Genomic DNA, 12,166 nt, shown 5'->3' with positions numbered 1-12,166 from the left:
CTATGAGCCAATGAATAAAAACAGTATCTGGAGTTTTTAGCATGTCACATACTTTTGAATATATTTCCTCTGTGGTGAAGTGCCAGACAGAATTGTATAAACTCACTCATATGAAACTGTCATGTTTGAGCATTTCTTTTCTTACTCGTTTCATCTTTCTGGTTCACAGAATGGCGGTGAAGTTACGTCCACGCAGGGCCCCTCAGCGCGGATGCCAGCTGGGGACTTGTCAGCTCCACAACTTGGCCAACACGCTCTACCACATCAGCAAGACAAACGGCAAAGACGAGTCAAAGACGGCCAACGATCCACAAGGATACGGCAGATAGCCATTTATAGAAATGTATTTATCCACGATATTACATGGACTGAGGCTGGATCTCTATTATTTAAACTGTATACAACTTGTCTGCGTGATCGGACAGTCTGGTACTGGAAAATGAATGCTGCGCTCAAGGGGATCTGGACACATTGGGATGCCTAATCATTCTATATTATTTATAATATATATATATATATATATATATGTTAGTCCACAAATAGCTATAATAAATTATGAATATATTTACAGCTGCAATATGTGTTTTGTTTTAATCTTATGCAGTCAAAACAGTCATGATTTTCAGCTTCCCGTTTATTGGGTGATTTTACAACACTTGTGTTAAGAATTATTCATCGCTATGCTAACAGTCACTCTGAAAACACATACATAGGCTTTGTATAGAGTCTTTGACACAGCACATTTAATTGAAAAGTATTGTCTATGAAGGCGACATTATTTTTGCATCCAATTTTCCAAATGCTGTGAAGCCGCCACTAATCCAGGGAGATATTTTAAGCTCCATAAAGACTGCACATGGCTATAGATGCGTATTCTATTCATTTCCAAGAACTGTCATGTTGCTCCTATTGTTGCTTTTCAGTTTCTAGAAAGCGATGATGTCACAGCCTACTCCCAGTTCAGGGGAAAGCTTATTACAGTGTACTTTACTATTGTAACCCTTATTTCTTGTGGCTCACCAGTCTCTGAAACATAAAAGGGTAAATTCTGTTCATTTAATACAGGGGTGTCCAAACTTTTTTCACCGAGGGCCACATTTTGAAACTTATATGGAGCAGAGGGCTACAAATAACCCAACAATGTTGAATTTGAAAGTGAATACTTAAAAATGTTGCATTTGTTATCGTTCGATGAGCATCCACACCTTTAATAATACTCGGGACATTAATAATAGGTTGTTTTCACATCAAAATGCTTGAATTCTTCCAATTTTACAGTAAAAGTACAACTTTTTGTTGTTCGGACCAACAAAAATTGGTCTGCGGGACAAGCCTGATTTGATACATCCATGGTAAATTCAAACTATTTCTATTAGTGACTAGACTCATTAACGTGGATGCATTTCAACAATATTCACTATAGATGTGTGGCCTGTAGGATGTGGCTGTCACCTGAAAGACACGAGCCACTGCTGCTCAGAAAGCCACTCCTAAATTCTGAGCACGCGTTTGTTCGAGTGCAGAACAGACCACACCCTCACCTGTGGTTTGTCTGTTTCCCATAACGTGCGGAGTCCAGCCCAGCCTCGAGCCCCCGTCAATGAACCAGGTCTAGTTCATGTTCACAACCAAAACCTGAGGGAACTTTAGAGGAACCGCGGCCATGAAAGACGCGGCAGAAGGAGGGGGAAGCAGCGGCGGCAGCGGCGGCGGCGGCGGCGGCGTCAGGGACCAGGCCAAAGCCGAGAAGGACCAGGTGGGTCTGATTAACGTTAATGCCAGCGTCACGTGACACCCGCACGCGCGTATGTTGCGTCTGTCACTCGTTGTGTCCGCGCGCGGGGCTTTCTGCGTGTGAGAACCAGATGTTTATGCCAGAAGTGACGAGAGAAACACGACAACTTCAGAGTCTTGTCTTTGAGGCTAGACCATAGTACAATGTGTAAAGAGAATAACCACAAAACCGTTCGCGTTGAAGGTTTCCTGCTTATCGCGGTGCCAATTGTCAACACAGGAAGTTGTCTTTTTGCGGAAAATGCACGCTACAGCTTGTACAGTAGCGTAGCCTACTATGGAAGTTTGGATTCCTGTAGCTTATACACGATAAATGTATGGACTTGCCCGGTAGACAAACAAAAAAGTGAACAAAGTGACAATAAGTAACACCAGCTTGAGTGTGGAGGAATGCAGAGCAGTGACAGGCGAAACACAGCGGCCAATGCGCAGATGAATTCATATAAAGAGGCGATGTTCACAGTCTTAAGTGCCAGGATTCTTCTTTACGTCAGCTGAGTTTGCATCATGTCTTGCTTCTGCCACTGTAGTAAATAAAGGTCTAGCACAATGCTGCACAGTTAAAGCGTTTAGGTCTTCTCATTCCAAATGATCATAATAGCTTCAATAAACCCTTGCTTGGTGGTTTTGGTTTAAAACAAATCAATGAAAACCCAAATGAAATCAGCCTAATATGCAGGCTGATACATGTTTAGTGATGTGGGTCAAATTGCAAAAAGGGTTTAGAAGTCTATTTAATTGAGAAGTCATAGTACAACCAGCTGACTGAACTGAGCTAGTGCTGAGCTGCTGGAGCTAAATCTACAGGCCCCTGCAAAAAGTCACAACCAGGTGTTTAGGGAGCACATATCTCACCATCATACAGATAGTGCCAAGTCAGAGCACGTGTTTCTTGTTCAAACAGCCTCAATCACACTTCTACTGTTACTGTTTATTTTAACTGAACTTTGTTGTTTGTAGAGCTGGATCCCTAAAATCTTCAAAAAGAGAGTTTGCTCCACTTTTGTTGAGGATACCTCCAGGTAATGGTCTCTTTCATTTGAATGTACTGTGCCTTTCATTATTATTGACACCCCAGGAGAAACGCTTGGGATCTATGTTAGTATGTATTTTACAGCTTTTGGGGACTTCCTGAGCCCAAGACCCAACTAAGTTCAGCTCAGTTGTGATGAATTTAGATTTTTGAACAACCAACTGACTGAAAGTCCTAGTTTTAGTATTTCTCTGTTCTTAACAACAATAAGGTTTATAAAATGAGTGTAAAATGACTTGTTTTCTGTTATACTTTCAGAAATGGAAATTTGTGCCAGTGTGGAGGCAAAAGAGATGACCATGAATCTGTGGCTCTGGGAGACTTTTTCAGCACTGCAATTGTCAACCACTGGGACAGCGCCCAGCATTCGTCTGAGCAACCCACAGACGCATTTGGAGAGCTGCAGTTTGCTGGAACCAGTAAAAGGCAGAGCCATGTAGGTGTCTCATTTCTACTAAACTTACACTTCCTACTCCAATTTCTTAATTTTGCAACACTGCTGCACGGTCGATTAAATGATTCAGTTCAAAATATGATGACGTCACTCTCATTAGAGTAGTTTATTCGTATCACACTATACTTATGTGTCTTCCCAATCTCTATTCAACACTATAGGCATATAATATGTGTTAATGTCAGTGGTGAGACCCACACTTGAATGTGTAAATATTGACGCTCTTAGTACTCCATTTTATGGCTCAATAGTTCTTGCGGCTGTCATGGGACACATCCCCCTCTATGGTGTACACACTGACGACCGTCAACTGGAAACTGCCCGTTCCAAACCTGGTGGTGTCTGTGGTGGGAGGAGAGGGCCGGGCGAAGGTGAAGACCTGGGTCCGAGAGGTCATCAGACAGGGGCTGGTGAAGGCGTCTCAAAGCACAGGTGCAACACACACGTCCAAATCACTGAGTTGTGGTCATCATATTCAATACAATATACATTTGGCATAGTTTCAACACATCTTGACAAAAACTTGTTGACCAAAAAAAACAGGTCAAATTGAATGTATCGTGAACATTTGACCGTGAGTCCCAAAGGGGGGTCAGGTCCCTAATTTGGAAATAGTCATTTCCTCCTGCTGTTCTCTTCGAGCAGAGCGGGGTAGTACTCAGATACATTTACATTAGTCACTTGTACTTATGTAGTAGTTTGCAGACTGCATAGTTTTACTCCGACTTGAGTAATATATTTGTAGTGTAATAACAGTACTATTACTTGAGTACTTGATTACTCTTCACACTGTGTGCAAGTCTACAATTGACAAAAGCTTTTTCTCATCTATTTTGTGTATCCTGTGAACATACCAGATTTTGTTCATTATTTATTGGTCTGTCCAATTCAGTTCTTTCAGTTTAATTAACTTCAAATTTTAAAGCATATGTTGCGTCCAGATAGTTTCATTTACACTTACTGTTATTTTGAGTTGTTGTTTCCCAAATATCTTTTTACTGTTGGACCACTACTTTGTACCTTTACTTGAGTTATATTATTGTGGAGTAACAGTAGTTTAATTTGAATAAAATCTTTGGCTACTCTAACTGGACTAGACAATATTTACAAAAAAAACAAAAACATTTTATTATTCATGTTGATAACGGTATTGATATTCATAAAATATGTTAACAATGGATCAGGAATGTGCTACAATGTGTTGTAACTGTCTTGGTTGAAATTCAAGTATTGCACATAAAGTGAATGGACCTTAAAATTAACCAGAAATTGCCGTTTATGCCCTTGTTTTGCAGATTACATTTTCTGGATTAAATAAAATAAATTTGCATAGTTTTGTTTATTGATAATATACTTGATATTGTAATTGTGCATATCTCCAAAACAACAATTGTGATATTATCCACAAGATCAGAAACTTAAAACAACCTCCGCATTTGCTTTGTGGGGACCAAGAATCAAGACCCTTCGAAGCAATGAAACCTAACAGTACATTTGACCCTTTTACTTTAACCCAGGAGCATGGATAATGACTGCTGGGCTGCGCGAGGGCATCGGGCGGTGTGTTGGTGAAGCTGTTCGAGATCATGCCACAGCAGCCTCCTCTGACTCCACCAACAAAGTGGTGGCCCTGGGCATCGCTCCATGGGGAGTTGTGCACAATCGGGAGCAGCTCGTCAACCCTCATGTTAGACATTTCCCCCATTCTTAAGTTTAGAACGCATGTATTTAATGACATTTTTAGTGGCTTGACAAGTGAAAAATCTGTTTGAATATTTACTCAGGGTAGCTTTCCGGCTAAGTACGATGTTCAGACTTCACGAGACTCCTGTTGCCTGGACAACAACTACCAGGCTTTCCTGTTGGTGGACGATGGGAGTGTGGGGCAGTCTGGAGGGGAAACAGGCTTCAGGGCAAAACTGGAAGACTTCATCTCTCATCAACGCACTGGAATCTGGGGTATGTGTCATGACATGCAATTTGCACACTAATGATAACTTTAAACTAATAATAACACATTATGGCAAAAGAGACATGCAGTACATTTTCAGGATAAATATGCATTTTATGAAGCATTGTACCCTGCAACAATAGAGATGTGCTTAAACAACACACTGTCCAACATTGCTCCAGATAAGCCTCTGGCGGCTGCAGACCATAAACTCGAGCATGGCACGTTCTTTGGAATTTGCTGTAGGAAAGTGTTGCATGCCCCTACATGAGACACACATGGAAAGACATGTAAAAGCAAGCTGTATTCCAGAATAGTTTCATATTTGAACAAAGTGTATTTATTTCATGCATATCTGTGAATCAGCAAATATTTCTACCTACTTTTTTATTTTCATTTTTTATAGGCAGCGGGAGCATTGACATTCCTGTCCTGTGTATGCTGGTGTCAGGGGAGGCAAACATGCTAGAGGTACTGGCAGTCTTTAAATCAAAAATGTGCTTGTTAATCCTTGCTAAATTGTAGTCCAATAATCTAATATCTAATGTAATGAGACCCTTGTACTTGGCAGAGAGTGGATCAGTCTCTGAAAAGGGCAATGCCCTGGTTGGTGCTGGCAGGTTCTGGAGGTGCGGCGGACTTCTTAAGTGATATCCTGGAGAATCTTTCCTCTGCCCCTGTGGTGTCGCAGTCGTCTGCTGAGGGGGACAGTGACGCGGGTCCCAGTGTGGATCTGAAAGAGCGAATGGCTGAGCGAGTGAAGAAGTACTTCCCCTCTGAGGCAGACACAGATAAACTAGTCGAGCAGGTACAGGCTTTCTTGTTGGCTGATGCCAAAATGAGTCATGAGGTGATACAGGTGGTCAGAAGAAGTTAGGAGTTACATTTGATATATAAAGCCAGGAAATGAATTTATTCAAGAAAGGGTGTATTGCAAAATGTCTTTTTAAGATTATGGAACGTTTAGATCTGGCTTTTTAGAAGAAAAAGATGAATTCAAATATAAAGTATAGTAGTAAGTGTGTGTAAATATACAATCTATCATGCAGTTGACTTTGGTTAACTCCAGTTATTCCAAAAAGCATAGTTTATTCAAAAAGTTTGTTCTGCTTCCCTCTCATGGACAAAGTCAGGTATTACAGTTTGCAAGTTTGATAGTTAGAAAATGTTTGATATAATTATTTGTTTCATTTCAAGAATTGCATTTTAATTGGACACATTTTGTTTGTACACCTAGGCGCTGAATATTTACAATAACAGAGGATTGATTACAGTATACCACGGAGAGCAAGAAGGCCCAAATGATTTTGACACTGTACTGCTTAAAGCTTTGGTTGGCGGTGAGTTTAACTTTATTTGTTGTAATTTCAGATTTATACATTTTTCAAATCTTTTGTTTAATATATGTGATACATGTCTTCAGCAAGTAAACAGCGAGAGTCAGCCAATGACAGTCCTTATATTGATGAGCTGAAGTTGGCAGTCACATGGAACAGGGTTGACATTGCCAAGAGTGAACTCTTCAATGGAGACATTCAGTGGAAGGTACATCACAGCTCCTTGTCGAGTCCTGTGTTACTTAATGTTGTCTATAGATATTTATTCTTATTTGTTTGTTTAGTATGAAGACTTAGAAGAATCCATGACAGATGCTTTAATCAATGACAAGCCCAAGTTTGTCCGCCTTTTCACTGAGAATGGTTTCAGCATCCTGGAGTATCTAACATATGGACGATTGGAAACCTTGTACCAATCAGTAGCTGAGGGCACTCTTCTTTACCAATTACTGCAGCGCCACCTACAGGAGCGTCAAGAAACTGTAGTTAAGGGTCCCTTAAAAAGACCCGCCCCTGTCTCCCCATCCAAATTCTCTACTGAGAAACCATTCTCCTCAAAAATGCATATTACTCTCTTTGAGGTAACGCTAACCTGTACACAAGCAAGGTCCTGTGCAAACAAAACATATTTTCTAAACACATGTTGTTTAGGTTTCTGGAGTATTAGAACTGCTGATGGGAGATGTATGCCAACTATTTTACTTTGAAGCTGTGGGTTTAGAACGAATTGCATCCAGACGGGGTGCAATAAAGGTACACACTCCCTTTAAAAATCAATGGTGTTTTCACTTAAATATCTTAAATGTATTTTTCTCTCTGGCTGTGTGTGTAGCGCATCAGTAAGATCCTGCGGGGAGACTGTCTGTACCGTGTAAGGCGCTGCATGTTTCCCTGGGCTTCTCTGTTTGTCTGGGCTGTGCTGCAGAATCGTCATGAGATGGCCACTTTGTTCTGGGAAATGGTAGATAAAATGTTATCGTACAAAATCAATAACCCTCTCACTCTTCTATTGTAACATATTTTATATTTATTTACTGTATTTGTTCTTTGTTTCTTTTCATTTTTCACTTCCAGGCTGGGGAGTCTGTGCTCAGTGCTCTGAGTGGCTGTAAGATTTTAAGAGAGTTATCCAAACTGGAGACTGAAACTGACACCAAACACTCCATGAAAGAGCTCGCCCAAAAATTTGAAAATCTTGCACATGGTAAGGATGAATCCCAAGTATTGGTGATGTCTTGGTTGTGCTCTTTGGGTCTTTATTGATGTAAATACATGCTTTTGGTAGTTTTAAAATGCATCAATTTCATCCATTACTTCACTTTCTCCCTCAGACGTCTTCAGCTCTTGTTATCGGAGTGATGAGAACCGCTCTTTTACTCTGATCATTAGAAAATCTCCAGTTTGGGGCGGGACAACCTGTCTTCAGATGGCCATGGGTGCTGATGCCAGGCTTTTCTTTAGCCACGACGGAGTGCAGGTGAATCCTATACACCTGACGCATTTTGTGTCTAGTCAGACTTGCGTTATTGTTTTATTAGTGTTGTTTAACCATGTATGTGTTCCCTCCCAGTCTCTGATGTCCCAGATTTGGTGGGGGGACATGAAGAGGGACACTAAGGTGTGGAAGCTGCTGCTCACCTTCTTCTGCCCTGTGCTTTGCTACACCAATCTCATCTCATTCAGGTAGTGTTAGTCGAAGGTGAATTTCTAAATACATCCAATTAACCATTTCAAAATGTAACAGAAATCAAAACGAGCAACAAGAGGATGATCAAAAGCCCCAAGATGATTGTCCTCTTCGGGATAACGAAAGCCTCTATGGTGCCACGGTCTTTTCTTTCTCAGACATCAAACACATGTAAGTCTCTCCTACAATGTAACAATCATTAGACAAATGTTTTAATCCATCTCGGCAAAGTATGTCGGCTGCAATCCCTAAGTAGAAAGGCTGAAAGGAAATAAAGCATTGCATTTTGATGTTGTTTTTATTAGGGACGCTGATTACCAAGACCCAGCAACTTCTTTGAACAGTGGTATCAAAGGTGTGACTCAATATTAAATCCAATAAAATACAATTGGAAAGGTAACCATAGTGTACGTAATGTTTTTGCTCTTTTTAGGGACACCTAAGTATTACATACCCCCAAAGCGTCCCTTCATAGTGTCGCGATGGCGTCTGTTTTGGTTTGCACCCGTCACTTCCTTTTTGGGCAATATGTTAATGTACTTCCTGTTCCTGCTGCTCTTTGCCTATGTTTTGCTGGTGGACTTTAAGCCCCCGCCACCTGCTGGTCCCTCCATCTCAGAGTATGTCTTGTACTTCTGGGTGTTCACTATTGTGTGTGAGGAGATCAGACAGGTGAGAAACTAACAAAATATACATGTTTATTTTTGTAGCTTGATTATTAATGTAAGGTGTTTTTCCCCTTAAGACTTTCTTTCAGGGTTCTGCATCATTAAGGCAAAGACTAAGAGTGTATATTCAGGATGTTTGGAACAAATGTGACCTCACTGCCATCACATTGTTCATCATTGGGCTCATCTGCAGGTAAAAGTATAAATGGCAAGAAAAAGACATGTAATTGGCATGATATGTAGCCGTGGTTTGGCCACAAGAGGGAGCCATTACGTCTTATTTCTTTGTATTTGTTGTAGGATGTTTCCCTTGACTTTTGGATTTGGCCGGGATGTTCTATGCATCAACTACATGGTTTTCACGTTGCGTCTCATTCACATATTTGCCATTCACAAACAGCTTGGACCAAAGATCATAATTGTTGGAAAGATGGTACATAATTAAACATGGCATTAGAGTGTTTATTATACGAGGCTTGTAAATCCAAATATTTTCCCACATAGATGAAAGACGCCTTCTTCTTCCTCTTCTTCCTGGCTGTGTGGCTTATGGCGTATGGTGTAGCCAATCAGGCTTTGATCTATTCCTATGACCCACGCTTGGATCGCATCTTTCGCAGAGTTTTCTACAGGCCCTATCTGCACATCTTTGGACAGATCCCAATAGAAGAGATGGATGGTAAGTATCACAAGTTCTAGTTTTGTGGAATTAACTGTAGCATTTAGCTTATCTTAAGATTGTGTTTTCGGGTTTTCTGGCAGTCTTCTCTAAGGCGTGGGACATGCCGTGCACATATAATGCCACCCTGATTCAGGAAGGCGCAGAACCCTGTAGAATCCTCCACAGTAACTGGATTGTGGTCATTTTACTTGTCATTTATCTGTTGGTCACCAACATTGTGCTCATCAACTTGCTCATTGCCATGTTCAGGTAAAAAGAACTTCCAATTATACTGTTATAATCCTGTTCCATTATTGTACTGACTGAATTTGTCCATGTAGCTACACCTTCTCCAAAGTGCAAGCCAACAGTGACATCTACTGGAAGTTTCAACGCTACAATCTGATAGTAGAGTACCATTCCAGACCCTCTCTGGCCCCACCTTTCATAATCCTTTCCCACATTAATCTTTTTATCAGAAGACAAATCCGCAAAGTTCCCTCTGTCAAGATTCACCATTTTGGTAAGATTGTATTAAGTCAATATTTATACTACATGAGTTTTTACAAATGTCTTTACAATGCACAAATGTCTAAATTTCTTTAAGCGTTGGAATTAAGAGGAAAAGCGGCTAATCGACTAATGACATGGGAAACTATACAGAAGGAAGACTTTCTCACAACACAGAACAAGATTCAGAAAAGCAGTGACTCTGAGCGTCTCAAAAGGATGTCAGCCAAGTATGTATCAGACAAGTGAGCTGTTGTTTAATTAAAAAAAATAAAATAAACATAATGTTGTTCTCTTACAGAGTGGATGATGTGGTTAAACATTTGACTGAAACAAGAACCTTTGACATCAGGCTCAGGGCTTTGGAGAATGAGGTAGGATTTTTATATAAAAATCACTTTTTGATATTAGTACACATTCTGTTGTAGTATCCCATTTTATATGTGATGTCTATGTTTATTCACATTTTAACAATGCAGTGCAAAATGTAATTTGCTCTCTCCTGTAGATGGAGTACTGCTCAAGCGCGCTAAGCTGGATTGTTGACACATTAGCACAAAGTGGCACTATCAAACCTGCTCGAGCCCCTCCTGTTTCTAGAGGTAATGTACATGTTACAAATCTATTTTACTTACAGTATGTGCTTTTATCTCATTGACCTGGTTTGATCTGCTCCTTATCACAGAATCATTCATGTCGGCCAACTCTACATAATGGATCTTCAGCTGCCATTGGATGATGGAAAACACCTCAAATATCAACTAAAAACATACATTTCTTAAATGTAGAATTATTTTAAAGGCAGTTGACAATTGTATGTTGTTGTAGAGTTAAGTGTCTTATTTAAAAAAAATAAAAATCTATAAGAAATACAAAAGTTGTATTATCTGTTATTCAAAGTATTTATTTATTTATTATAATTAATCCAGAAAAAGATTAAAATACAATGAACAGGCCTGACAGTTAAAACCTGTTTTTAGCAAGCTCTTGTTCTGCAGCAAAGGACAGAGAAACGGCATCATTCACATGAAGAGCCGACAACCACAGACTCTACAATAACCACACACTCAGGCCAGAGTCAGTAACTAAGTGAAGCCTCCAGCCAAGAAATGTCTGTGCCTTTTTAAAGATCAAAACTACAGTGAACTGAGTGCTCTGTGACACGAACAGGGAATAAGTACGGCCTAATTTTGATGTATAAACAAACAGATTTTGAGTATGCTCTCTGTAGGATGTAAGTCCAAGGGGCCTCTTAAATACTTATAGTTTAAACTAGTTTTATGGTGTCATAATTAATTGTAGCATGCAGCACACTATGAATGCATTGGCCCGTTAACATTTTCTGTCATAAGAAGTCCACATATGTTTCTTTATTGTCATTGCACAAACTGCATTAAACTTTATAAGAAATACTGGAGCAGTGGCCTGTATGTAGTACTTCTGAGTAACACTACTGAAGGTCACTGTCATTGAAAGAGACATTACTGTAAATAGCTCATGTGCCATGTGTCAGCCGCTCTCATGGCTCACAGTGCAACGCAGTGTCATAAATTTCTGCCTCAGTCTTGCATGCATCAGGACTGCACATGTATGTAAACGACAATGACGGTAAATCATAATCAGCCTGGAATGGGGAACTGAACCGCCCTACCTGTCCTTGATTTCAAACCGATAATGCAGCACGAGAAGAACTCAGTGTAGTTATTTGTTCTTTTCTTCTGTATCTGTCTCTGTATCTACCTGCGTTGCATCAATGGCATTTCCCCATGTGGGACAATAAAGGATTATCTTATCTTATCTTACACATATAAACGTTTCGTTGTTGTTTGCAAACCAAGAATACCAAAAATATATTCTCTTTTCTTCTGTTTATATTTATGACCTGGATCATGCTCACATGTGACCTTGATTAGTGAAATAATTTAACCAAATAAACAAAGACCAAATCATGATTCAAGGTACTGTCTGTGACCATGTATTTGTCTTAGGGACCAATAATAGACATAACACTTAAGAGTCTCTCAATATAGTGAATAGAAAAATGGTATTCTTGCAGTGTAATCATGTCCCT

The 12,166-nt window shown here is 40.0% G+C and overlaps 1 protein-coding gene across 1 annotated transcript; it reads left to right on the top strand.

Moving 5' to 3' along the window:
- Positions 1 to 1,648: 1,648 nt before the first annotated feature.
- LOC140368696 (transient receptor potential cation channel subfamily M member 4-like) lies at positions 1,649 to 10,878 on the top strand. The gene is made up of 28 exons (XM_072455720.1): positions 1,649 to 1,756; positions 2,755 to 2,816; positions 3,086 to 3,263; positions 3,533 to 3,713; positions 4,799 to 4,968; positions 5,066 to 5,240; positions 5,639 to 5,703; positions 5,804 to 6,040; positions 6,470 to 6,572; positions 6,656 to 6,777; positions 6,854 to 7,150; positions 7,221 to 7,322; positions 7,402 to 7,530; positions 7,644 to 7,773; positions 7,901 to 8,046; positions 8,140 to 8,252; positions 8,314 to 8,427; positions 8,562 to 8,611; positions 8,690 to 8,928; positions 9,002 to 9,117; positions 9,225 to 9,357; positions 9,429 to 9,603; positions 9,687 to 9,855; positions 9,927 to 10,108; positions 10,193 to 10,325; positions 10,397 to 10,469; positions 10,604 to 10,697; positions 10,781 to 10,878. The coding sequence occupies exons 1-28, from the start codon at positions 1,664 to 1,666 to the stop codon at positions 10,807 to 10,809; spliced, it is 3,810 nt and encodes a 1,269-aa protein (XP_072311821.1). The 5' UTR covers positions 1,649 to 1,663; the 3' UTR covers positions 10,810 to 10,878.
- The last annotated feature ends 1,288 nt before the right edge of the window (positions 10,879 to 12,166 follow it).

Source organism: Eucyclogobius newberryi, unplaced genomic scaffold (assembly GCF_026437365.1).
Source record: "Eucyclogobius newberryi isolate DKJ021-1_F unplaced genomic scaffold, fEucNew1.0.hap1 SCAF_20, whole genome shotgun sequence".
NCBI classification, from domain to species: Eukaryota; Metazoa; Chordata; class Actinopteri; order Gobiiformes; family Gobiidae; genus Eucyclogobius; species Eucyclogobius newberryi.
The sequence above is the reverse complement of the archived record's forward strand: the minus strand, read 5'-3'. Positions and strand labels throughout refer to the sequence as shown.

Excerpts from the sequence above, each read along its gene's own strand:
- LOC140368696 (XM_072455720.1), top strand. The coding sequence starts at position 1,664 with ATGAAAGACGCGGCAGAAGGAGGGGGAAGCAGCGGCGGCAGCGGCGGC. Across the intron at positions 5,241-5,638 it reads TCAACGCACTGGAATCTGGG|GCAGCGGGAGCATTGACATT; the intron begins GTATGTGTCATG and ends CATTTTTTATAG. Across the intron at positions 9,604-9,686 it reads CCCAATAGAAGAGATGGATG|TCTTCTCTAAGGCGTGGGAC; the intron begins GTAAGTATCACA and ends GTTTTCTGGCAG.